This window comes from Spodoptera frugiperda, chromosome 9 (genome assembly GCF_023101765.2).
Source record: "Spodoptera frugiperda isolate SF20-4 chromosome 9, AGI-APGP_CSIRO_Sfru_2.0, whole genome shotgun sequence".
Lineage (NCBI taxonomy): Eukaryota > Metazoa > Arthropoda > Insecta > Lepidoptera > Noctuidae > Spodoptera > Spodoptera frugiperda.
In genome coordinates, this window is record NC_064220.1 from 474388 (window position 1) to 500673 (window position 26286).

The window sequence follows — 26286 nt, forward strand, 5'->3', positions numbered from 1 at the left end:
TAATATGAATAATGAAGTCAGTCAGTCTTTTATAATAAACCAAATTTAAGGCAACTATCAATTAAATCTTCCATTCTCTTTTTGCCACGAGCTAAGCTTTCTTTCTGCAATTCCTGTTCGCCCATTGATTTAACAGCATCCAAAAATCCACCAGAATTCATATTTTCCTTTACAACACTGGCTTCTTTAGCATCTCTCATTAATAGAGTGCACAATAGCAGTGACAAACCGAGTATTGGCTTAGTAAATCTTTTCAAATCTGCGTCCAATTGGTCCCTTGGATAAACTAAATTAGCTTTCAAGCCAAAATTTGACAAGTTCTTGTCTAACTCTGAATGGTAAAAGTCTATCCAGTCGTAGAAGTTCTTGGACCTAGCCTCATGGTCGGTACAGTTGAAGATCATGTAAAGAATGTCCATTGCAGGACTTTGGTGATATGATAATTGGTAGTCAATCATGATTGATTGAACCAATGTGTCTCCCTGTGAACAGAAAAATAAAATTTAGGCAATGTTATACATGACTGCAGTGTTAGTGTGCTCTTTCACCAAATATGTGTATGTATGTGCTATGACTAGCTATGTATTTATGTATTTATGAAGATGTACTAGCTATAAGCTGATGAAAAATATCCTGCATCGCACATATGATGTTTATATAACTGATGTTTTCATCGATACTAAGTTTTCTTATGTACTGAGTATGTACTAAGATGTAGCTGTGCGAGGAAGATGTACTGATAGTAGGAAGCCACATCCATAGTACACATCCACTCGATTCTTTGGAGAAGAATAACAAATTGAAGACAACTCTATAATATGTTAAAATGATTGTTCAATGATCTATTTTTAACTACTGCGTATTACTCACCACATATTTAAACATGACATTGTTTGTCCAGGCGTCGGCTTGAATAATCACTCCATGTTTGCCCACATCTCCTTTCGACACTTTCAACATAGATTTAAACATATCTGGTATTTTATTTCTGACTACACTTCTATAAACTTCATCATCAAGCACAGATAGTACTGCTCCTTCAATATACTCGACATGTGCAGCAAATTCTGGAGTTTCAGCCACAAGGGGCCACAGACTTGTTAACTTACTTTTAAAGTAATCAAAAGTATCTGGTTCTTTTTTCTTTAAAACGAATGAAAGGGAATGAAGGTTAGCGAAGTTTTGTAAAATACTTTTTACACATTCGTCAGTTAAGGATGTGTGTTTGTCCAACATCACAAAGTCTGATTCACTTAGATCTTCTAACATTATCACTTCATTTGGTGCTTCGTTCAAAGATCCGTAACATTTTGCGTATCTTAGATATTCTTCTTCTGGTATTCCTGCTGCTTTCTGCAGTGCTACGAACTTAGGTAATACTTCTGTGTACATAATTTGCTCCCGATTGAATGCAGCATCAATTTGCATTGATTTTCGGATCACTTCGTTTGTTGGTGCTATCTTCACAATCATCTTCATGCTTCTATTTGCACCTTCTATGTGTATTCTTTTCACATTTGCCACGTAATTGTCACCTGCTTCACCAACTGGATGAATAGTCACTTTTTTAACTTCTATACCTTGCTGAGAAATTACTTTACTCATGAAAGCCAAGTGGTGTTCGTTTAAATTTGAAATATCTCCTTCAAATTTGTATTGTGCCATGGTGATTGTTACTACTAGTAATACTGTTTAGGCATTAATGAATTTTTGTATTTATAGCTCAAGTAAATACATAGATAAAATAAATAAAACTATAGGTGGTGTATTTTGATTAGATAAAAGTAAATTTTTGCATGTTCACCGTTAACAATATAAAATTGATAGATTTTCCTATGTTTATCAGATTATCGATCAAAATGAATGATGAAATATGTATATAAGTCGTATGACTTATATATTATGTATGACTTATACATTACAATATTAGTGCATTTCATTAATTTATGATGGGTATCCATTATTACTCGACTGCGCCAGAAGGAAGGTTATGTTTTTCGAGAGTATTTATGTTTTATTATAATAATCAACTTTATTTCTAAAACTATTTTTTTGGACATTACATGTTTTGATTATAAAATAATTATCGGAGCGCACTGGTTAGAACCTAACCTAAACCTAATCTAAACCTAATCTAAACCTAACCTAAACCTAACCTAAACCTAACCTAAACCTAACCTAAACCTAACCTAAACCTAACCTAAACCTAACCTAAACCTAACCTAAACCTAACCTAAACCTAACCTAAACCTAACCTAAACCTAACCTAAACCTAACCTAAACCTAACCTAAACCTAACCTAAACCTAACCTAAACCTAACCTAAACCTAACCTAAACCTAACCTAAACCTAACCTAAACCTAACCTAAACCTAACCTAAACCTAACCTAAACCTAACCTAAACCTAACCTAAACCTAACCTAAACCTAACCTAACCTAAACCTAACCTAAACCTAACCTAAACCTAACCTAAACCTAACCTAAACCTAACCTAAACCTAACCTAAACCTAACCTAAACCTAACCTAAACCTAACCTAAACCTAACCTAAACCTAACCTAAACCTAACCTAAACCTAACCTAAACCTAACCTAAACCTAACCTAAACCTAACCTAACCTAAACCTAACCTAAACCTAACCTAAACCTAACCTAAACCTAACCTAAACCTAACCTAAACCTAACCTAAACCTAACCTAAACCTAACCTAAACCTAACCTAAACCTAACCTAAACCTAACCTAAACCTAACCTAAACCTAACCTAAACCTAACCTAAACCTAACCTAAACCTAACCTAAACCTAACCTAAACCTAACCTAAACCTAACCTAAACCTAACCTAAACCTAACCTAAACCTAACCTAAACCTAACCTAAACCTAACCTAAACCTAACCTAAACCTAACCTAAACCTAACCTAAACCTAACCTAAACCTAACCTAAACCTAACCTAAACCTAACCTAAACCTAACCTAAACCTAACCTAAACCTAACCTAAACCTAACCTAAACCTAACCTAAACCTAACCTAAACCTAACCTAAACCTAACCTAAACCTAACCTAAACCTAACCTAAACCTAACCTAAACCTAACCTAAACCTAACCTAAACCTAACCTAAACCTAACCTAAACCTAACCTAAACCTAACCTAAACCTAACCTAAACCTAACCTAAACCTAACCTAAACCTAACCTAAACCTAACCTAAACCTAACCTAAACCTAACCTAAACCTAACCTAAACCTAACCTAAACCTAACCTAAACCTAACCTAAACCTAACCTAAACCTAACCTAAACCTAACCTAAACCTAACCTAAACCTAACCTAAACCTAACCTAAACCTAACCTAAACCTAACCTAAACCTAACCTAAACGTATTTTCATTTGCAGATGCAATCTTCACAATCATCTTCATGCTTCCTTCGGCACCTATACTGTTCCGTTTTACGTCAGCTATGAAATTATCGTCAGCCTTCCCAACTGGTTGGGAATTAACATTGTTTGCATTTAAATCTTGTTTTGTTATCACTTCATTAATGAACTCTGCTTGGCGATCACTTAGATTTGTGAAATTTCCTTTGAAATTGTAGCATGCCATGTATTTAGCTTCCTAATACTGAATGAAGCGCTGTTTGTACTCGGTTTATTTATAGCTCATTGGCTATATACTATGTAACGACTCGTTTGCGATTTTTGCTAGATTAGATTATGTTTAAAATAGACCCATTATTTTATGTCAGTGTGGTTTCATTCTTAATTTTTTCCAGAATCACAATGATTTTTATTATATTGTTTATTTATGTCGAATCATACTGAATTATATTTTTTGTTAATCTTTTAAAGCTTTAGGTATTCCGTGTGGTCGCTAACATTATTGATAACGCTAAGCCTTAAATAAAATCAATCATTGTACAATGTCCATTCATACATAATTTGCATTTCACTTTCATAATCACTACCTACAGATTAGAATACTAAAAATCCCCACCGTGTCTACATTTCTCGTCTATCATGAATTCATGATAAGCAATCGCCGCCGCCCATGGACACCCGAAACACCAGAGGCGTTACAAGTGCGTTGCCGCCGTTTTGGGCGTGAGGAATTTAAGGGTTGTTGTGGAATCGTAGATTGGGAAGGGGGTAATTTTACCTCCGGTATCGTCACTCACACAAAGAAACACAACGCAAGCGTTGTTTCACGTCGGTTTTCTGTGAGGCCGTGGTATAACTCCTGTTGAGCTGGCCCATTGGTGCCGAAGCATGGCTGCCGTTCAAAATGGATAACTAAGAGATAACGATGACGGGTATTATAAAAAATAAGTATTTTTGGTCACCATAAAACGGTACACACCCTGTTTGACCTGGTATTACATTATTTTTACTAAGAATATACGACTACATAACAAGCGCCTACTTTTTGTTAACGAGCAATAAATAGCATGCTTGTGTTGTGCAAACATAAATGGCTGATAAACCATTACAAAATTAACTATCCAGAGACATGTATGTCAAAAATCGATCATAATAGAAAGATTTTGTATTGAAATGAGTTGTAAAGATGACTCTGCGTTTTCATAATTGTGTACAAACATAAATCTGATAACCATAAAGGCAACACCATCAATTTTTGTTTATCATTTTATAAATTTTAAGTAGCAATACATAGATTAATCATCAAAGACAGATTAGATGTAGACAATCAATTTATTAAACAGTCTGTATCCAAAGAACTCAGACAGCATAATGACTTTGTAATATAACAAACTAAATATAACAATAATGCTATCTTATCTTAAAACGCAATGACAAAACAAATTATACAGATATAAGAAGATACAGCTCACTATAAATGAATGGCAACCTTAATTGAATCTTCAGAACAAAACAATAAAATCAAAATGGCACAACACAACTTTCAAGGAGACGTTGGCAATATCAACGAACACCAAATACAATTTATCAATAAAGTTATTGAAGAACAAGACTTAAATGCCAAGAAAGTAGTTTTCGAACCAGTCGGGAAAGCTGGTGACAATTTTGTTGCAAATGTGAAGAGGATCAACATAGAAGGAGACAATGGGAGCCTCAAAATGGTTGTTAAAATGGCCTCTCAAAATGAATTTCTTCGTCAGACTACGAATACTGAAATATCCTTTAACAATGAGATCTTAATGTACACGGAAGTCCTACCTAAGCTAGTGGCATTGCAGAAAGCAGCAGGAATACCAGAAGAAGAACATCTAAGATACGCAAAATGTTACGGAGCTCTGAATGAAGCACCAAATGAAGTGATAATATTAGAAGATTTGAATGAATCAGGATTCGTAATGTTAGATAAATTTGAGTCCCTAACGGACGAGTGTGTAAGGAGTATCCTAAAAAACTTTGCGACGCTGCATTCTCTTTCTTACGTATTGAAAATCAAAGAACCAGAGACGTACAATCAGTTTAAAAGCAAATTGATTAATGTATGGGATATTCTTGCGAGGAATCCATTAATTACAAAACAATTCGAAAATGGTACAATTATCATTCTATCGGTTCTTGATAATGAAGAACACAAGAATATAATTAAAAGTAAACTGGGGAAAGCATTTGGACTGATGCTGAAGCTATCAGAGGACGCTTTAACTGACGAGTCTTCTGTTATTCAACAAGGCGATGCGTGGACAAACAATATTATGTTTAAGTTTGAGGTGAGTTACATTAAGATTTTCGTTTAGGTATTATTCTGTTTTGTGTTTGTACTAGTAAATGGTATAAGCCGGTATAAACCGCCGAGCAGACGGATCACCTGATGGTGAGCAATCGCCACTGCTTATGAACAAACGAAACACCAGAGACATTACAAGTGCGTTGCCGGCCTTTCGAGGATTAGGAATTTAAGGCGTTGTTGGGGAATCAAGGTTGGGAAGATTGGGAATTGGGCCTCCGGAACATCGCAAGCGTTGTTTCACGTCAGTTTTCTGTGAGGCCGTCATATCATTTCGGTCGAGCCAGCCAATTCATGCCGAAGCATGGCTCTCCCACAAAAAAATTGAATGAATAAAAAGAAGAAGAATTTGTATGAAGTATTGATTTTATGTTTGCTTACAGGAACAAAAGCTAAAGGAATCAATCATGATTGACTACCAAGCATCGAAGAACAATAGCCCTGTAATGGATCTCCTCTTCATGATCTTCAACTGCACCGACCATGAGACGAGGTTGAAGCACTATTACGACTGGATAGACTTCTACCATTCAGAACTAGACCGTTCCTTAAACTTCTTTGAATTGACAGCGGACTCAGTTTACCCACGAAAGAAGTTAAATGAAGATATAAAGAAATACAGCGAAATGTTATTTGCCATATCTATTATGCTGACTAATCTTTTTACGAGGAATACGGAGGAAGCTGCAGAGATGATGGAGACGCTTAACAGTGGTGGTTTTGATGAGGCTATTGAAGTATTAGCAAATACTGAAATACCAAAGGATACTGCAGCTCGGGCTAAGAAGCGAATCGAAGGAATTGTTGAAAGTTTTATCGAATTTGGACTGTTATAAAATATAGTAGGTTTTAGAAATTATATGAATGTGCTATGTGATATCGTTTTAAGCATAGTTCAGAATATGTTAATAAGTATGGTACAATAAAATAAAATAAAAATTACTATTGTTTTTTTAGTGTTATTTTTTCATATCACTACTAATACCACACTAACTATAAGCTACGCTAAGCGAATGAAACTCCATAATATCCAATGTCTTGGTGACAGGTGGTGCTGGATAAGGCATCTCCTGCTAAAGACTTCTCTAGGCATAATACGCAGCAACGAAAAAGTCTGCTCATTGTTTGGGGCTGATTGCAGATATTCTCATGATGATTTGTATTTACCTAATAAGTCCAATGAAAATAAAAATATCTTATCAATTTTATCAGAATAATCCATCAATAATTCATGAATTAGTCGATACCGGTTTGTTTGTACGCTGGGAGTGAACTCCGAAACGACTGAATCAATTCTGATAAAGTATTTTATAACAGCGCTATCTATGTTTCGCAATATGAACTACAATTGCAGTAGTTCATAACAAATACACATAGAATATAGAGGTCAGTAGTTGGAATAGTGGTGGACTTTATCATACATTTCTTTAATTCATTTCTGTGGAACGTCTGGGCTTCATTATTCTGTAGAATTTCTTATCGAAGTAAATTCACCCAAAACTAAAAAAACACATAACAGAACACTTTTTATATTATTGGAGCATACATCTCACTGTTCCAGACTCCAGGCTGGGCTGGAAAAGTTCTCACTTTTCCAAAAATCTAAAAGGCCTTAAAAATATTTTGTGTGACCCAGGAATTGAACCCGAGTCCTTTAGCCTTCCATTTATTTTCTTCTGTTTGCGATTTTGTTTATTACTTTCTTGTTCTGTTTCGGGTTTTACAATGAATACACGATATATGTAGTAAAAAATATAATTTTGTACAATAAATTAAATTAAACAGAGTAACCTCATGATTGACTCTTACGCTGAATCATAGTCCAAGTCACCAACAAACATTCACAGAAACCTGAAGACTATTATCCACGAGGATGGACGAAGAATAAACATAGTCATCCAAAAAAGTAATAGTAATTTGAAATTCTAAATGATCCTATTTTGGACTGAAATCATAATTCTTTTAAAACAAACCAAACTCTGAGAAGCTTGCAATAAGGTCCACAATTTTCTTCCGAGCACGAATTATAGTCTCGTGCTGCAGTACTTGGCTGCCCATGGACTCCATTAATTCTTTCATATCAGCGGTAGTCTTCATTGCTTCCATCAGCTCTGATGCTTCTTTGGTATCCCTCATTAGAAGGTTGGCTAGCATCACTGACATTCCGAACATCACTTTACCGTATCTCTTAACATCAGCATCTAATTGATCCCTTGAATAAACGTAGTTGGCTTTCAGGCCAAAATTGGATAAAGATTTTTCTAATTCTGCATGGTAATAGTCTATCCAGTCGTAGAAGTGTTTGACCCTCGTCTCATGGTCGGTGCAGTTGAAGATGACGTATAGAAGATCAGCTACTGGGTTGTTGTTCTTCGATCCTTGGAAGTCGATCATGACCGTTTGTACTTTGTCCTCCTGGAAATATTATATGGGTACTATGTTAATATAGATTATTTAGATACTATTAACTAATGGTGAAAGAAAACATCCTGAGGAAACCTGAGCTGATAATTTGTAATTATAAGTTTGCAGGCGTTGCAATGGTCAAAACTTCTCCATGCGAGAAGAGGCCTTTGGTCAACAATAACCACGTATAGGCGATATAATGGTGAATTATATTTTTTAAGGACATTATTTGGGAATTTCGTTATAAAATTCAATGCAAACATCATGATCAAAATATAAATTGATCATCCCTCACCCAGTTATTCTAAATCTTGTATGTAAATTTTTGTGAAGAAATTCCACGAAGAAGACACACCCTTGTTAAAAATCAGTATATTTAAGGCATTATTAAAAAATATCATTAATTTTTCTGTGAAATTCGATACTGATCAATGACGTCAAAGCGGAATTGGGTCGTTATCAAAGAGATTAAAGTATACCAGCAAATACCAGCGGATTACATACGTTGTATTTCAACAAGTTTAAATATGTAGCTAGAATAGTCGTTTACAAGATCTATCATTCAGCGAATTTTTTTAAAACTGTCTCATGACTCTAAGGCTCCAAGTGTAGAAAACAGTGTTTAATATGTTTAACTACTATATTTTTTCAATTTACTACTTTGTAGCTAGACTATCGCATCTATAATAATTAGTATAGACTGAAAGAATAATTTGTATTATTTTAACTTCTCATTAAAAATGCAAATATATGTATATACATACCCCAATTTTAAACATAATATTGTTTGTCCACGCATCGCCTTGTTGAATGACAGAATGTTTATTATTTTGCTCCCATTTATTTAGTTTAGTCAGTAAATTAAACACTTCAGCCAATTTAGTTTTCACAATATTTTTATGGTCTTCTTCTTCCAATAATGCTTGCACTGCCATTACAAATACTTCGTTATGTGTTTTGAATACTGGGTTTTCAGCCATGAGGCTCCATACATCGAACAACTGACTTTTATAATATTCGAATGTGTCTGGTTCCTTATACTTTAGTGCGTAAGAGAGAGAATGAAAAATGGCGAAGGATTTAAGGACACCCTTCATACACTCGTCCGATAGGGATTCAAACTTGTCCAACATTACATAATCTGACTCGCATAGGTCTTCCAAAATGATGATTTCGTTGGGTGCTTCATTGAAAGATCCGTAGCATTTAGCGAACCGTAGAAGTTCGTCTTCTGGTACGCCTGCTTCTTTCTGTAGGGACACCAGCTTAGGCAGTATTACCACATACATTAAATGTTCGTTTTTGAATACGATTTCAGTCATGAACGTCATGCGTTGAGTTTCACCTGAAGGTGCTATTTTGATGATCATATTCATATTTCCATTGTTACCTTCAATACAGATTCTCTTCACATTTGACGTGAAATTATCACCAGGTTTTCCAACAGGCTGAAATACCACTTTGTTGACATCTAAATCCTGTTCTTGTACCACTTTGTTAATAAATTCCAATTGAGGTTCAGTTATATTTTCAAAATCACCTTCAAACTTGTATTGAGCCATGATGGAATGTTTGGAAGCTAAATTATATATGATTATTTCATTTTGATTAAATTTTATTTATATGTGGTCTGTATCAGTAATGAGGTATCGTATGATGAGCCGTTTAACGCAATTTGATTAGATAAAGTTTTGTTATAAACGACCGCTAATGCTTCGGGCGTTGTGTGTTGCGATGTGTATTAATAAATAAACATACAAATTGTGATATGTATAATCATATGAATGAAAGTATGTACTGTACTCACACCGAAAATAATTAAAAATTAAACAAGTAATACTTGAAAATCTCCACTGCCTCGTTAGCCGAGTAGTTGCAAGTGCGACTGCCGGGTAAGTGGTCTCGGGTTCGATTCCCGGGTCGTGCGAAGTATTACTGGGCTTTTGTCGGTTTTTCGAAATATTCTCACTAATAGCACGGAGTTTGGAATTGTGCCTGGTATATGGCAATAGGCTCACCACCTATTACATGGGACTTGCAACATAAATTGTTAAAAGTGGGTGCATATTATACAGTGGCATTACGTGCCATAATGTGCACCTTTGCCTACCTCTTTGGGGATAAAAGGCGTGACGTTGCGTTGCGTTGCGTAATACATAAAAATATTTTTATTTGAAACTAACTGAACAATATCTTTCACAAGAGTGTATTCAAAAGTTACAATCAATTAATTTGTCATATTAACTTTAATACTCATTTTAGAGAGTGGATTCCTACAGAGAAGAAAGACCAAAAATCTCAATCATTTCATCATCTTCTGTCTTCAAAAATACCGCAGTTAATACAGTCCATGTGTAAGATAACAGTTATCTAATAAAGGATCAAACTCCCTTATCACTGAAGTCTGAGAAAGATTATGTCACTTGAATAGTTTTGTTACCAGTTTGATCGACTGATGAGTTGAGATAAGATTAATTTAGGCAACAACGTTGAATGTCTTTGTAAAAACTGCAGAAGTGTCGTCATCTTTTGAAATTGTTTCGATTAATATTAACTAGTTTTTGTCAGCAGCTTTGTCTGAGTTCTCGTGGAATAAAAAGTACTTTTTTACTCCAAGTTGGAAAATCCTCGTAGACCCTAAAATCTTCCCCCTTTCGTCCTACCTTTCGCCTGGGGAGGACGAAAGGCACTGTCAGACTTTTACTGAATATATAGTGACCCGTCGATACACGTAGACAAGATACCCCTGTTTCAAATTTAATCCTGATGCCTTCAGCTGTTTTGATGTGATTAAGTAACAAATATACACACAAAACACAAACTTTCGCGTTTTTAATATTAGTCTAAGATAGTTGCATAGGACTATACTAGCTGTACTAAAACAAAGGCGATGTAAGAAATTATTGTTTATTTATTGTAGTATATTTTATTTCGCATTATACAAATGTAATTTAAAAAATATTATACATGTAGATTTGGTGTTAACCGTAAGTCTATATTGTTGTTATAAATTATTATTAATAAATTACTTTTTACCTCAAATCCTCAATCAATCAAAAACTATATCAACAACTTCTTTAAATAGGATGATGCAATAGTCAGTTAATATTATAAAAATCAAAGTAAAAATTGCAGGACACAACAGTTATTTGCAACAAAAATATAAGCAAGATGAGAAACCATAATATCTCTAAATAAAAAAAATATATAATATATTGCTGTTCGTTGGTCTCACAAAAACTTGACAATGGCTGGATTTATTTAGCTAATATTGGTCTAGAATTATTTCTGGTAAAAAGATAAGAACAAAATATTTCAGACAGTAGTCAGCTAGTCCTAAATACATTAATTTTGTGGTTTCACAATAAACCAAACTGTATATACGAATCAATAAGACCCACAATCCTATTTCTTGCTCGTTCTGCAGTTTCCTTATTCATCTTACGTTTACCCATTTCTTCCATAGCATCTTTAATGCCACCATTCTGTAAGGCTTCTAGTAATTTTCCAGCTTCACTTTGATCTCTCATTAAAATATTAGTAAAAAGGATAATAATGGCAAATGATATTTTGCCATATCTCTTCAAATCAGCATCCAGCTGATCTCTTGGGTAAACGTCATCAGCTTTTAGACCAAAATATGATAGAGATTTGTCCAATTCTAAGTGGTAATAGTCTATCCATGCAATGAAATTCTTAGACCTGGTCTCGTGGTCAGTGCAATTGAAGAACATAAATAGAAGATCAGAAGCAGGACTGATACTTGCAGATGCTTGGTAATCGATCATGACTGATTCACGTAACTCACCGTCCTGGAATAAAAAAGTCGTGTTATCGCTTTGCTAATTAATTATTATGTACCTTATAACTACTATTTAACTGCCTCGCTGGTCGAGTGGTCGTTAATGAAAGTGCCAGACAAGACGACTCGGGTTCGATTCCAAGGTTAGGTAAAGCATTGCTTGTTTTGTTCCGGTTTTTCTAAAATTCTCAGTATTAGCACGGAGTCTGTATTTGTGCTCGATATATGGGAATAGGCTTACCCGAATGTAGTAATGTAGAATGTATAATAACACAAATGGTGAAAAGTGGGTGTACATTGTACATTGGCATTAGTGCCGTAATGAGCACCTTTGCCCTCCTCTTCTCATCTATGACTTGTATTATACAAGACTTTCCTTCTATAATATAAATAAAATTATAACTATTTTCACCAACATTTTGCACTGCAATAAAATAGGTTCAGGCAAAATTGTAAAGCCTTGCCATGAATAATTATTTAATAAGAAGACCATTACAACGTGTAATAATAAAAATCAACTAAATATGTACTCACCTCAAATCTGAACATAAAATTGTTCGTCCAAGCATCGCCTTGTTGAAAAACGGCATATTTACTATATCTGTCCCCCATTAATTTCTCCATTTCTTTACTTACATCCGTCAGCATATTATTCAAAATCTCTTTTTGATAGTCTTCGTCCAGTATCTGTGAGTTCACTTTACTAAACATTTTGAATTGAAGGTTAAAATCTGGATCGTCATATTTGGGTTCCCAATTATTTTTCAATTTACTGTTGAAAAGATCATACGTTTCTGGCTCTTTGTGTCGCAACACAAACGCTAGAGAGTGAAGTGTTGCAAAGTTTTTTAGGATACTGCGTAAACAATTCTCTGGGAGAGGATCAAACTTGTTCAGCATTTTGAAATCTGCTTCATTTAAATCTTCCAAAAGTATGACTTCATTGGGTGCTTCGTCCAAAGATCCGTAGCATTTGGCAAATCTTAGATGTTCTCCTTCTGGTACTCCTGCTTCTTTTTGTAGTGCCAATAGCTTAGGTAACACTTCAGTATACATAACATGCTCATTTTTGAACATTAAGTCAGTGTTTAAAGACGAACGAAGAACTTCCATGGCTGGTGCAGTTTTAATGATCATGTTCAGTTTCCCCTCTTTAGCTTCAACGACAATTCTTTTTACATCAGATATAAAATTGTCACCAGCTTTCCCCATCCGATTGAATATCACTTTTTCAACTTGTAAATTTTGTTTTTCAATCACTTCATTGACGAACTGTAGTTGTCGTTCGTTTATATTAGAGAATTCACCTTCAAACTTGTATTGAGCCATATTTGTTCGTATATTAAGTTCGTACGTGCGAAATACTTTACTCTCTACTTATGATATGCGGTTTAGTTTATATACACTTGGTGTATCTTATATCTTACAATGTTTTTTTTTATTTTTGTGATAGATTAGATAAATGATTGTTCTAGTCATCGTTAGTATTGATTTTGTTCTTTGTTGCTTGCACTGGACTCAAATTGTTAGTTATTATCTTCGTTGATGATGAAAGATGCTTAAAGATTTTAAATAATGTAGGTATAATATGCATTAAGCTTCCTGAAACTGGCATGGTATAAAAACATGTTCAAAAGTAAAAATACTTATAAAACATTCTATCACTCTGGTGGGTAATCAAAGTCTCTTCCTTTATTAAACACAGTTGATGTGTATGTATTAAACTAATTGCATTTCAACTGTCATAAAGTGAGTATCAATAGATACCAATCTGAGACAACGGTTTAGATTACTTTTATTTCCATGACCAGCCTGAGTGAGAGATAAAAATAAAGATAAAAATTTCATAATATGTTTCAATCCATGGCTAACAACAGCGCTAAATAACTAAAACATATTCACATATTTAATATGCATGCAGCACGATTGTCGGTAATTATTGTATGGAATTGAAGAGCCCATTAATAATAAAACAAGCAACAAATATTATTATTAATAATTTAACTATATAATAAGACATATTATTAAATAACCAATTCCATACACGTCCAATTTATAACAAATCATATTGGGTATAAGTTTCGATTAGATCTAAAAGTCTTTTTTTAGCTCGATCAAAGGTTTCCTTTGGCATTTCATGCTTATCCATATTTTCCATTACTCCGTCAAAACCACCAACCTTGAGGGCTTCCATCATTGCAGCTACTTCGCTTGCATCTCTCATTAAAATATTATTAAACAGAACTGTTGTAGCAAATAATAATTTACCGTATCTTTTTAAATCAGCATCTATTTGGTCTCTGGAATATATATCGTTGGCGTTGAGGCCAAAATGGGACAAAGATTTGTCTAATTCCGAGTGATAATAGTCTAACCAGTCGTGCAAGTTCTTAGACCTGACCTCATGGTCAGTGCAGATGTAGATCATGAAGAGAATATCGGTCATTGGGTTGTGGCTGGATGAAGCTTGATAGTCAACCATCACTGATTCACGCAAGTCACCTTCCTGCAAATAAAAAATAGAATGTTAATGAAAAATGTATGAAGAATAATTCACAGTGGACATAGATATCGTAGAAATTTAATGATTGCCACGTTTGTGTAACAAGACTTCATACATGCACCACACGCCTGTCTCCCACGGGGGTAGACAGAGACAATGGAACGCCAATTGCTACGAATCTTATATACCTCTTTTGCTTCATTAATAGTCGTCAGTCTTTTCATGCATGCTCGTCAGTTACGAGTACTTACACAAGGCCGTGAATAGGGTCGTAAATGGAGGGCGCACCTAGAAGTATAGATAGCGACCTAGATTAGCGATATAGTAAAGAAGGGCTGAATTAAAAGCACCCTTAACCGACGAGCTTATAACAAGATTAATTTGCTATAAAGAAAATTGTAGCATAAGTACTGCTCAATCATGATAAATGAATTATTTTAAAAGTGAGCTCACATTAATTGAATAAAATATTACTAGTGAATAGCATAGCTAAACTTTTTTATAAAAGAAGTACACACCTCAAACCTGAACATAAAATTATTGGTCCACGCATCGCCTTGATGAATAACGGAGGTTCCACTATTTTTATCTTCAGATCTTTTGAGAACTTCTTGAACTACGTTCGATAATTTATCCTTCACTATACTCTTCTGAATGTCATTATCAAGTAATGGTAAAACCATTTTTGTAAGCATTTCAAATTGTAGACCAACATTTGGATCGTTAACTCGAACGTCCCAAGTATCTTTTAATTTACTACTGAAGAGATCATATGTCGCTGGCTCTTTGTTCTTCAACACGTAAGAAAGAGAATGAAAAATTCCAAAGTTTTTCAAAATGATCCTTATACACTCTTCTGGTAAAGGTTCAAACTTATTTAACATTCTAAATTTCGATTCATTCAAGTCTTCTAAAATTAGCACTTCGTTTGGTGCTTCATTCAGAGATCCGTAACATTTTGCGTATCTTAGTTGTTCATCTTCTGGTACGCCTGCTTCTTTCTGCAGTGCGACTAGTTTAGGTAGGACCTCCGTATACATAACATGCTCATTAGTAAATAGCAATTCAGTACCTGTAGCGACACGAACAGCCTCCAAATCTGATGCCACTTTCACAATCATCTTCAAGCTTCCATGATCACCTTCTATACTGATTCTCTTCACATCAGACATAAAATTATCACCAGGTTTTCCCAATGGACTAAATATCACTTTATCAACTTGCAAATTTTGCTTTAAAATCACTTCGTGAATGAAATCCAGTTGGCGTTCACTTATATTAGAGAATTCGCCCTCAAACTTATACTGAGACATAATCGTTTGTGTTTAATTCGTGTGTTCAATTAACTTGTATTATAATTTGCGTTTTATTTTATATACACGTGATTTATCTTATGTACCTATGCATAGTGTGATGTTATTATTTGCGACAGATAAGATACAATTATGCTGATCATCGTTACTATTTATTTTGTTGTCTGATCTCACGTCTAATTTACATAGTAGAACTACAAAGTTTATTGATAAGATGTATTATTTGTAAAGATCTTTGTTTTCTACTTACATAGGTAAGTAAATATTTGACTTATTCGTATTTACTGTAGATGAACAGTGATGGTGCTAATCGATAATGTTTAATGCATTGAAAATAATGACCATTTAGACATTAAACTTCATCCAACTAGCATGGTAAGGAATCTGATACTTCTGCTTCTTTCTGCAGTGACTAGTTTAGGTAAGACAAGGTAAACGTGCACATTAGTGAATACCAATTCAGTACCTATAGCGGTACGAACAGCTTCCAAGTCTGATACAACTTTGATATTCGTCTTCAAGCTTCAGCTTGATTCTATTAAATTAATTATCACCAGCTTTTTCTAATGGACTTAATATGATTTTGTGAATGAACTCCAGTTTGGGTTAGTATAATATACTACCACTCAAAATTAAAAAAATGTTATTAATAATTTGATCAAGATTATAATTTTTCAAAATAAATAGATTTACAAAAATAGTCCTTTATTGTAACTAGATTAAGGCAAAAATACAAAACAATACATAATTTATTTTACTTTTTATTTGAACATAAAAGTAAACATCAGGTACTATTAATTATTGTCAAAGGTATGTCTATCTAAACCAAAGAGCAATGCATTAATTAAGTCTATCGCCATTTTTCTTAACTAGAACTTAAGAATTCAGGTATATAATAATCCTCTATACTATACTTATATTTTATACGGCTTTCGATTTATAATAATCCAAATTGACTAAAACTGTCAATGAGTCCTACTATCCGTTTTCTCGTACGAATAGCAGTTTCGCCCTGTAATGGTTGGGTTCCCATCAACTCTAAGACATCATTCGGATCACCACTCTTAAAGGATTCTAACATTTCTCCAGCTTCCTTCGTATCTCTCAACAAAACGTAGGTTAACATAGCAGATAGTCCGAAAGAGATTTTTCCATATCTCCTTAAGTCTGCGTCTAAACGGTCTCTTGGGTAGACATAGTTTACTTTCAGGTCATAATAGGATAAGCATCTGTCTAGTTCGGTGTGGTAATAGTCTATCCAGTCGTAGTAGTATTTAGACCTGGTCTCGTGGTCTGCGCAGTTGAAGATCATGTAGAGGATGTCGCCCACTGGATTACTAATCTTGGATCCTTGGTAGTCAATCATTACTGACTGTTCTAGTTTGTCCTCCTGTAAAGATATTTAATGATAATTAGACTTTGGTAAACTAATATAAGGAAAAACTACCTTAATTAACTAAAAATCTCGGTCGATTATAAACAAAGGGACTCTTCATCATGATTTTTAGTTAATTTCGTATGTCTCACAATAATAAAAAAACTGCCTCATCTGCTAATGCCTTTCAGCAAACTTTAAAGAACCAAATTAACGACATTCTGACCTATAAGTGATACCTAGCAGTACAGGTATTAGATTAATTTAGGTATTCCATCATGCTATGTATCTCTTAGTTAAGAGATGATTTAGGGATACTTTTGAAGACATTTATAAATCTTTTAAAAATATTTGACTCCAAACAACACATTAAAAAGAAAACAAAATGGCCACTAACGTAAAAACATGTCACGAGACCTAATACTATCATTGTCTATCAAAACCGATATCGACGATATAGAACACGTATAAATGATACCACCTTATCTAATGATAATAAGAAATTAGTCAACGCGTAAAAATACAATCTGGTAAAAACAATATCATACATCACACTAATATTATAAATGTGAAAGATTGTTTGGATGTCTGTTCGTCAATCACGCTGAAAATACTCAACGGATTTTGATGAAATTTTGTATACAGAGAGGGTATGAATTGACTTGGGCGATAGTGTACTTTTATCCAACGGAAACGTGACCAAAGTCACTGATAGAAGCTAGAACTAAATATGTCACAAAGAGATTGAAAGTAAAATCAAATTGAATTAAGCAAACAATATTGGTAACTTAAAATTCTCAATGTTATTTTACTCCCAACTTTCACACATTTATAAATAAAAAGTTAGACGTACTCACCGAAAATTTAAACATAATATTATTTGTCCAAGCATCGCCTTGTTGTACTATAGAATATTTACAATCTCTGTCCTTTGCTAACTGTATTGGCAGCTTCAGTATATCCATAAAATTACTTTTGAATTTAGTTTTGTGATCCTCTTCATCAAGGTTAGCCAATATTGCACTCTCAAGTAGTTCAAAATAAGATCTAGCTTCATTTGTCGAAAAATTTACAGTCCAAACATCTATTAATTTACTTTTGAAAGATTCGAATGTTTCTGGTTGTTTCTTTTTCAAACCATAAGATACAGAATGCAGTATTGCAAAGTTCTTTAAAATGCTTCTGACACACTCATCTGATAGAGAGTCAAATTTGTTTAACATTTTAAAATCTGATTCATTTAGATCTTCTAATAGTATCACTTCATAAGGTGCTTCGTTCATTGATCCGTAACATTTTGCGTATCTTAGATGTTCTTCTTCTGGTACACCTACTTCTTTCTGCAAAGCCACTAGCTTAGGTAGGACCTCAGTATACATGACATGTTCATTATGGAACAATAGATCAGCTTTAACAGTGTTACGAGTCTTTTCATCTGCCGGTGCAATTTTTATAACCATCTTCATGCTTCCATTGTCTCCTTCTATGCTGATTCTCATCACACTCGCAACGAAATTGTCTCCAGCTTGCCCAACTGGTTTGAAGACTACTTTATTTACTTTCAAATCTTGTTCTTCTATCACTTTTTTTATGAACTCTATTTGTTTATCGGTCAGGTTACCGAAATCTCCTTCGAAATTGTACGGTGCCATATTGATTTTGATACTAATATCAAATAGCTGGTGAGCTTTGTTTTATATGAGCTCCTCATATCACCAAGGTTTTGATGCCGATAAGATAAATATTAAATTAGTGTAGGCCGAAATTGATAACTTTTCTTATAGGTTTTAGGCTGAAATAGTAGCAGTAGTAGTCTCAATTAATTTGGCCCTTAAGGATAGTGGAAGACCATAATTATGAAAAAAATGGGTCAAATCTCATAGTTAGGAAGTGTTAAACACAAAAAATCAAATATTTATCAATTAATAATTTGATGCCCTGGTTTCCAAATGAAGTGATTAAGGTAATCATATGGACGGATAAGCGTATCTGTTGAGTTCATTGACCTGAATAGTTTGAAAGCAATACTAATGAAGGTGTTTAAATAATTCGTTTATTTCCATTTTGCAATTCTTCAGAGTGCAGCGTTTATTCATGTTCGTGAGTAGCTGCTAAACATAGGTACTATACAGTGTTCGGGATATTGAATTAGTCAGTATTATGTATTTCCGGAGCAGACGTATCACCTGATGGTAAGCAATTGCCGCCGCCCATAAACACTTGAAACACCAGAGGCGTTACAAGTACGTTGCCGGCCTTTTGGGGTTTAGAAATTTAAGGGTTTTTTGGGAATCGGGGATTGGGAAGATTGGGAAGGGGGAATTGTCCTTTTCGATTTATTATTCTTTTGGAATGTAATTTGGATAAACTTATAAAGGATAACGCAGTTGTTCTACATGGAACTTTTCACATAGTGACACCAGTGGGTCAACATCTAATAAGTTTTTCTCCTTTTCTCTGCGTGAACTATAGAATTAAAAAATATGTTATATAATGACATAATAATATCTACACGGACAATGCCCCAATTTACCTACACGTGTGTTCCACGTCAATAATGATTCGGCAACCGCAATCTAATCACTCATTACCGGTCAAGGTAAAACTAATCGGGCAACAGCATGTATAATGCGGGTCGATGACCTCTCTCTGATATGTTACACGTAACGCATTATTGCGGAAAACTATGCCGGTCGTTGACACTGGGGTATATGTATGTCATCGTCATGAAGCTGAATGTTCACTGCTGAATAAATGTCTTCCTCTTTAGTGGGCTTTTTTTTTGAGTGGAGAAAATTGCCTAATGACTTCTCACCTTTTTTTTTGAGTGGGGAAAATCATCCAATGATATCTCTCGCCTTGGGCGAGGCGAGAGGGAGTGTCAGACTCTTACAGACTAAAAACCACCCCGTTCCTACCCGGTCCCCGGTAACCCGCTAGGCAGTCCGCAGCTCCGGTATGACTTCTCACCTTGGGTGAGGTGGGAGGGAGTGTTTTAAAATTTTAATAATCATAAACTTGGGATATGACTAGAAGAGGAGCTTTACCTAATTTTCCTGTCTTGTTCCAAGTTTTAATTAAGGGTTGATGGAATAATTATGACTGTCTTCTTCTTTCATTCTTTCTTTTCATCAGGTATCAACATATCAGAAACTACCTTTTTATTAAACGATTTTATTTAGCTTGATCTGTTTGTTTGGTCAAATTTGGTAATTGAAATCTAATCCCCTTCCAGACATCCGATCGATCTAATATTTGGTATACACTCTTAATTTTTATGACCGTACGACATAAGCCCATTAAAACTGTTTAACATAAAAAAAAATTAGTACGTGTCATAACAAAGCAAAAATCATCTTATGTATACATACCTTATAATATTATCAATTCGTCAAGGACATAGCTAATCTTTCGGAAAAATACGGGTCAATAAACTCGTAACTGATGCAGTATTACAAATAGCATAATATCACGGAAATCTATGCCGGTCATTGCCCCCACAAAATTATTGTGTAACAATCATGTGACGACAATATGCAATAATCAGGTGATCTTTAAATGGTATCTATGCAATACTTCCTTATTTAATTTTTTTAACGTTGATAAGTCTGCGTTTTGCCACCAACCCACTCTAAATGTTCTATATTTGAAATTAATTTTGAGAACTTATTAAAAAACACATTTTTTTATTTAAATACATTATTTGTCGACAAGCTCGCCATAGCGTCTCAAAATAGCAACTCCTGTAAACCAGGATCCACAGTAAATACAATCGTTAAAACACTGAAATTCCAGTGCCTTCTAGAGTCAAGAAATCTTAATACAAAACCGATGCAACTTCTATAACCCAGGATCCTCAGTAAATACAATCGTGAAAACACAGAAACACTGAATTTCAGTGCCTTCTAGAGTAAAAAAATCTTCAAAAAGAAGATAAATTTGAATACTAAAATATTTTACACTTAAAAGCTCATAAAAATGCAGTAAGTCGAACCACAAAACTCATACTAAACAATCACATTCACCAACCACTCGGCTAAGCAAAAATCACAAGCAATACCCATAACATAGCATAATACATTTTGACAATATTTACGGGGTCCCCTAACAGAAAACTATGGCATGGACTTCCGCGACAATAAATATAGATATTTTATTCCATACCTTTTGTTGGGTCTAATCCTGGAGAGACCACCGTCTCGAAGGCGACCCAAATCATATCCAACAAGATCCAATGGGGAGTTCCTTGCTTCCTAATTCCAGTGAATAGGAAGTGGAACTTTTATTTGTATGAGTGTTGTATTCCGTATTCGATTATGTATCTTTTTTATGGTGTAAGCCGGTAAATGAGCAGACGGATCACCTGATGGTAAGCAATCGCCGCCGCCCATAGAAACTTGAAACACCAGAGGCGTTACAAGTGCAGTGGCGGCTTTTTGGAGTTGTTCCGTGCCGGAATAGAACTTACTACGGTAGCCAGTTGCCCAGTCACCGCGTCAACCGTGGCAGATGGACAAGTCACTAGACTTGTTCGTCTGACAAAACAGACTACTGTTTGTCACGGCCAGGACATAGAAGCAATACCTATATTAAACCCAAAGGTGAACCGATAACTATGCTTATACCATTAAGCCCCAATAAAATTGTATATTTTCATGAAGAATAAATAAGTAAATGCACCATATAACCCCCGCAGGATCTACAAAACAAAGTTTAACCCATCCCATTCTGCCAATTCACCGTGCTATAATATTATTTACCAATCTATACTATGTTACGGCTCTATTATAAAACAAAAACTATGAGATGGCTGGACTATAATCGGATACTACACCCTAGCGGCCAATGCGTTGTCCGATCGACAAACTTAATTTCACACTTCAGAAAACAAATGCTATGCAATTTTCAGCTCTATTGTCAAGAGATAAGGTGCTAAAAGTTTGCACACAATAGCAACAACGTCTTGTGTTCTATTTGATGAAGGTGCATCGAACATATAAAAGGTATCGTAAAAGTAGAATGACCATCGATTTTTATATTTCAGGATTAAAAGTGTAATAGGAAATTGTGATGTGATTTTGTAGTGTGTTGTAGTAATATTGGGTAAGAGATATCATTGTTTACTTATTGATAGTTAACTTTTTACTATTTGTGTTATAACTACCATTTTTGCACCATCTCCCCTTTAGAGTACCTATTACATATTTAGCTTTTCAATTTTCAAATTTCTCAATAACCTCAGACTTTCGATTGAAAATATTTAAGGTATCGTCATAATGGGCTCCGTCCGTGTAATAGGGTTGCCCTAATAATAAATATAGCCCACTAATACACGGTTGTAAATGAAACATTCCCAAAAACCGCAAAAAGATGATAGTAAAACACAACTTTTATTAAAAAAATATATATAATAGTTGTAATCAACTGTTGCATAAATACCACGAAAATTAAAACAATTAAAATTATAAAAACATAAAAATCGTTTTCGAAAAATGCTAGATTTTTCGAAAAATATCTTGATGCATTATTAGTTCAAAATATGAACGAACACTTTAAACAATCCCTCGAAGATATTAGGAGTACAATATAATAGGATTCGTCCTCCGTTATCACAACGTATGGTCACCCTACACAAGACAATTTGAGTTACGTCTTTTAAGGCATTATGTTCGCGTATACAACCGGTGGGGGAACACAGCTGACCTATAAAATGTGTCCGGCTTACTTACACTGTTATGGACACCGTGTTACTATTTATTTGTTATTTAATTATATTTTATAGATTGTTTCACTGTTTTGGCAAAGCACAAATGTAAAAAAATATTAGTCACATTTGCTTTACAAATCCATTAAATGATATTAATAGGTACTTAATCCACCTGCGGAATACCTAGCGGATTTACCGGAGCTTCCACTCGAAAAGCAGGAGTAGGAACGGGGTGGTATTTAGTACTCTCGCCTCGCCCAAGGCGGAAGAAGTCATTGGATGATTTCCCATCCAATAAAAAAGTACTTAAGACGTTTCAAAAAAACACAGTGGGATGTAGTATTTAAAGATGGGGCCTAAGGAACCAATCCAGGATTTTACTCAGTCAGGCCAATACGAGGAAATTAATGTGATTGCAACAATGATAAATGAGCCTGAAAAAGATATGAAAAAGTGAGAAACCAGATAAGGAAATCCAAACACAGAATAAGTGGCTTCGCCATTTAAAATTCATAAACGTAACGAGTTTTAATTTTACAACACACATCGGAATATTCAGGCGACGAGACGCGAGAATGCGAGGCGCGAAACAATTTTTTTTTTCGCACAAAAACTGCGAGAATTCTCCGGAATAAATCAACGGTATGTCCTCAGGGAGACAACTGAGGAAAATCGCAAAATCGTCTCAAATGAAATTTCTTACTTCGAGGCATATAACATACTTGAAATTTTTTCCACACACAAATAGAAAATAGACTCTAACTTCGAGTGGATACGGTTGGAAATGCCACAAAGGTGGTACGGGAGATTTTTCCAGAAAGTTTCGCGCGTAAGATGTATACGAGAGAGCAAATTGTGGCACAAATATAGTGTGAAAGAAGTCGTTTTTGAAGTACAAGTGACTAAACTAGGAATAGATTTCTGGAATACTCAAATTCTGAGAAAAGAAATTCCAATTTATATTGCTATTAGGAATGATATCTTTTTATACTCAGGAGGGTGTGATACAGAATTCTCACCTTTATTCGCTATTTATATTCATTAGAACTTAAGACGGGATATTTACCATGTTTATTTATGTCTATGAGTTTTAGAGGCTTGCAACAGTACCGAAATATCGGAAACTCATAGACATAAATAAACATGGTAAATATCCCGTCTTAAGTTCTAATGTTAGTGACCATGTCAGTTTAAAAGCTATTTATATTATTATCTGTCCTATGTAAGTTATTGAAGGTTTCAAAGGTAACTGATTAATTGGACCACTTGAACTGCGTTGGTCCAGTGGTCGCAAGTGCGACTGCCGGACAAGGGGTCTCGTGTTTGATTCCCAGGTCGGGCATATAGTAATTGGGTTGTTTTCGGTTTTTCAAAAATTTCTCAGTAGTAGTAGTACGGAGTCTGGAATTGAGCCCAGTATAAGGCAATAGGGTCATCCACTATTACATTGGACTTATAACACAAATGGTGAAAATTGGGTGTACACTGTACAAGCGTATAGCGGGATTACATACCGTCACGTGCACCTCTGCCTACCCCTTCGGGAGTAACAGGCGTGACGTTGATTAATTGTACCAATCTCACATGTATTACCTCCTTAACTAGACAATTACATAATATTACAGTATAATTAACATTAAAATAAAATATTAGAGTATAGTTTGCACCTAACCTCAAGTGACGTAACGTGTAGCGTTGATACTGACCTGGGCCAACAATTAAATACACAGCAGAAACCTTAATGTTGTATACGCTTAACTATCAGGCCTCTAAAACAGCGATTTGAAAAGTTAGGAAGACAATTAATTCATATTACTAGTTTAATAAATCGCTTACACTCGATCGACTGAAAAAATACCCCCTTCCCAATCTCTCCATCCCCGATTCCGCAACAAAAATCCCCTTAATTTCTTAACCCCTAAATGGCCGCCAATGTACTTGTGGCGCCTCTGGTGTTTCGGGTGTCCATAGGCGGCGGTAATTGCTTGCCACCAGGTGATCCATCTGTTCGTTTGCCGGCTTATACCATAAAAAAATATACTCATAAGGAATATTGACTGGATCGTTGATCGAGCAGTCGCTAGTATTGTCAAAGGCTAGATTTCCAAGTCGAAAAAATATTCACTGTTGGTTTATTTCTGTTTTTCAAAAATTCTCGGTAAAGAATCAATGTTTGGAGTTGTGAGTGCTCTATGCCTATAAGCTCAAGCTCTTTTACATGGGACTTATAACATACAGAAAGCATGAAATTATGTTGGTGTATGTTGATAAAGTGTTCGCTACTGACGCACATTGATTCATTGCAGTATTATTTAATTCTAATGACTAATAACTAATTAATTTGATAACAGATAATCATTTGCCGTTATTTTTAATGATTTCATAATCTGTTGAGGTTTTACCAACATTTTAAGGTAATTCTTGACGTCGTCAGGTCGTACAAGGGTTCAATAGGTTCAATAGTCCCGGAGCTCCGGACTACCTAACGGGTTACCGGAGCTCCGGCTTGAAAAGCAGGAGTAGGAACGAGGTATTTTTAGTTAGTCGTTCACGACGGGAGAGAAGTCGTTGGAAGATATTTGCCCCTCAAAAAAATGGGTTCAATCGTCTGGTTGAAAAATAATTGGCAATAAATAAAGGCAGTTTATAAGTCATTATTACATGCGAGATATAACTTCGACAAACATTATAGAATAATCTTACTTCCCCTCGCTATTTTCCTGGCCACACTGTATATCACTTCTATGTGACGTCACTTACTGCTCGTATTCCAAATGTTAACAGAACACATTGTAGTAGCACTAAACTTGGTATAATTTACATACATACAAATTATAAACAACATGCATTTTATTCTGCACTGAGTAGTTAAGACTGTGTCTGCAACTGCTTTGTCCCTGGGTTTAAAACCTTTTTCTGGTCAAGGAACAGTTTTATAATTGTTGTTGAGTTAGAGACCAAAATCTAGTAGTATTAATTAGTCATACAAGGCTGTAGTGACACCTTCTTCTCTATTCTGTGAGTGACACCTTAACCTTTAGAAAATGTTTTATCTATATATTAATACGTGATGCAAAAACTTTGGACCACATTTTACGAAAATTGCGCGGACGTAGGAGCATAAAATTTGGTATACTTATAGTTTATGTGTAGGAGAAGTGCATAGCGCTAATATTTTTCAAAAATAATGCTTATAAAGTACATTAAATCAATAAATAAAACATTACACACACATGCATAGTATCTGATCGTATTTGACAAAACGTCAAAATCGATAGACATTGCGATGATATTCTCACGTCTCATATGAAAAGAGTTTTATAAAAGAGTTTGAATTAAATAAAAATTATCCTTCAACGTACGTTAAGTGGTATTGTAAATTAAATCATATATGGTCGAATTTCGGCCACTAGGCGACCATTAGTTTGATTAAAAGGTTCAGCGCCATCTACCGAAAAAGGACGGAACTA

The 26286-nt window shown here is 34.7% G+C and overlaps 5 protein-coding genes across 5 annotated transcripts; 1 reads left to right on the plus strand and 4 right to left on the minus strand.

Moving 5' to 3' along the window:
* Nucleotides 1-2: 2 nt before the first annotated feature.
* On the minus strand, nucleotides 3-1680 carry LOC118271151 (uncharacterized). Its single transcript, XM_050695952.1, has 2 exons — nucleotides 871-1680; nucleotides 3-482 (listed from the first exon to the last, which is right to left on the minus strand). Exons 1-2 carry the CDS (start codon nucleotides 1663-1665, stop codon nucleotides 30-32), a joined length of 1248 nt encoding a protein of 415 aa, XP_050551909.1. The 5' UTR covers nucleotides 1666-1680; the 3' UTR covers nucleotides 3-29.
* A 3169-nt stretch (nucleotides 1681-4849) lies between these two features.
* Nucleotides 4850-6666, plus strand: LOC118271146 (uncharacterized). The gene is made up of 2 exons (XM_035587092.2): nucleotides 4850-5693; nucleotides 6094-6666. The coding sequence occupies exons 1-2, from the start codon at nucleotides 4851-4853 to the stop codon at nucleotides 6544-6546; spliced, it is 1296 nt and encodes a 431-aa protein (XP_035442985.2). The 5' UTR covers nucleotide 4850; the 3' UTR covers nucleotides 6547-6666.
* A 783-nt stretch (nucleotides 6667-7449) lies between these two features.
* On the minus strand, nucleotides 7450-13311 carry LOC118271020 (uncharacterized). Its single transcript, XM_050695690.1, has 4 exons — nucleotides 12453-13311; nucleotides 11479-11928; nucleotides 8881-9726; nucleotides 7450-8125 (listed from the first exon to the last, which is right to left on the minus strand). The coding sequence occupies exons 1-4, from the start codon at nucleotides 13245-13247 to the stop codon at nucleotides 7673-7675; spliced, it is 2544 nt and encodes an 847-aa protein (XP_050551647.1). The 5' UTR covers nucleotides 13248-13311; the 3' UTR covers nucleotides 7450-7672.
* Nucleotides 13312-13918: 607 nt separating this feature from the next.
* LOC118271019 (uncharacterized) lies at nucleotides 13919-15792 on the minus strand. The gene is made up of 2 exons (XM_050695951.1): nucleotides 14940-15792; nucleotides 13919-14424 (listed from the first exon to the last, which is right to left on the minus strand). The coding sequence occupies exons 1-2, from the start codon at nucleotides 15732-15734 to the stop codon at nucleotides 13972-13974; spliced, it is 1248 nt and encodes a 415-aa protein (XP_050551908.1). The 5' UTR covers nucleotides 15735-15792; the 3' UTR covers nucleotides 13919-13971.
* Nucleotides 15793-16479: 687 nt separating this feature from the next.
* Nucleotides 16480-18793, minus strand: LOC118271392 (uncharacterized). Its single transcript, XM_050695950.1, has 2 exons — nucleotides 17967-18793; nucleotides 16480-17124 (listed from the first exon to the last, which is right to left on the minus strand). Exons 1-2 carry the CDS (start codon nucleotides 18759-18761, stop codon nucleotides 16672-16674), a joined length of 1248 nt encoding a protein of 415 aa, XP_050551907.1. The 5' UTR covers nucleotides 18762-18793; the 3' UTR covers nucleotides 16480-16671.
* Between the last annotated feature and the right edge of the window lie 7493 nt (nucleotides 18794-26286).

Coding starts and splice junctions, on each gene's coding strand:
- LOC118271151 (XM_050695952.1), bottom strand. CDS start 1,665: ATGGCACAATACAAATTTGAAGGAGATATTTCAAATTTAAACGAACAC. Junction 483..870: donor ATGTCATGTTTAAATATGTG/GTGAGTAATACG, acceptor TTCTGTTCACAG/GGAGACACATTGGTTCAATC.
- LOC118271146 (XM_035587092.2), top strand. CDS start 4,851: ATGGCAACCTTAATTGAATCTTCAGAACAAAACAATAAAATCAAAATG. Junction 5,694..6,093: donor ATATTATGTTTAAGTTTGAG/GTGAGTTACATT, acceptor GTTTGCTTACAG/GAACAAAAGCTAAAGGAATC.
- LOC118271020 (XM_050695690.1), bottom strand. CDS start 13,247: ATGGCTCAATACAAGTTTGAAGGTGAATTCTCTAATATAAACGAACGA. Junction 11,929..12,452: donor ATTTTATGTTCAGATTTGAG/GTGAGTACATAT, acceptor TTTTTATTCCAG/GACGGTGAGTTACGTGAATC. Junction 9,727..11,478: donor ATATACAGTTTGGTTTATTG/TGAAACCACAAA, acceptor TAAATAAAATTT/AATCAAAATGAAATAATCAT.
- LOC118271019 (XM_050695951.1), bottom strand. CDS start 15,734: ATGTCTCAGTATAAGTTTGAGGGCGAATTCTCTAATATAAGTGAACGC. Junction 14,425..14,939: donor ATTTTATGTTCAGGTTTGAG/GTGTGTACTTCT, acceptor TTTTATTTGCAG/GAAGGTGACTTGCGTGAATC.
- LOC118271392 (XM_050695950.1), bottom strand. CDS start 18,761: ATGGCACCGTACAATTTCGAAGGAGATTTCGGTAACCTGACCGATAAA. Junction 17,125..17,966: donor ATATTATGTTTAAATTTTCG/GTGAGTACGTCT, acceptor ATATCTTTACAG/GAGGACAAACTAGAACAGTC.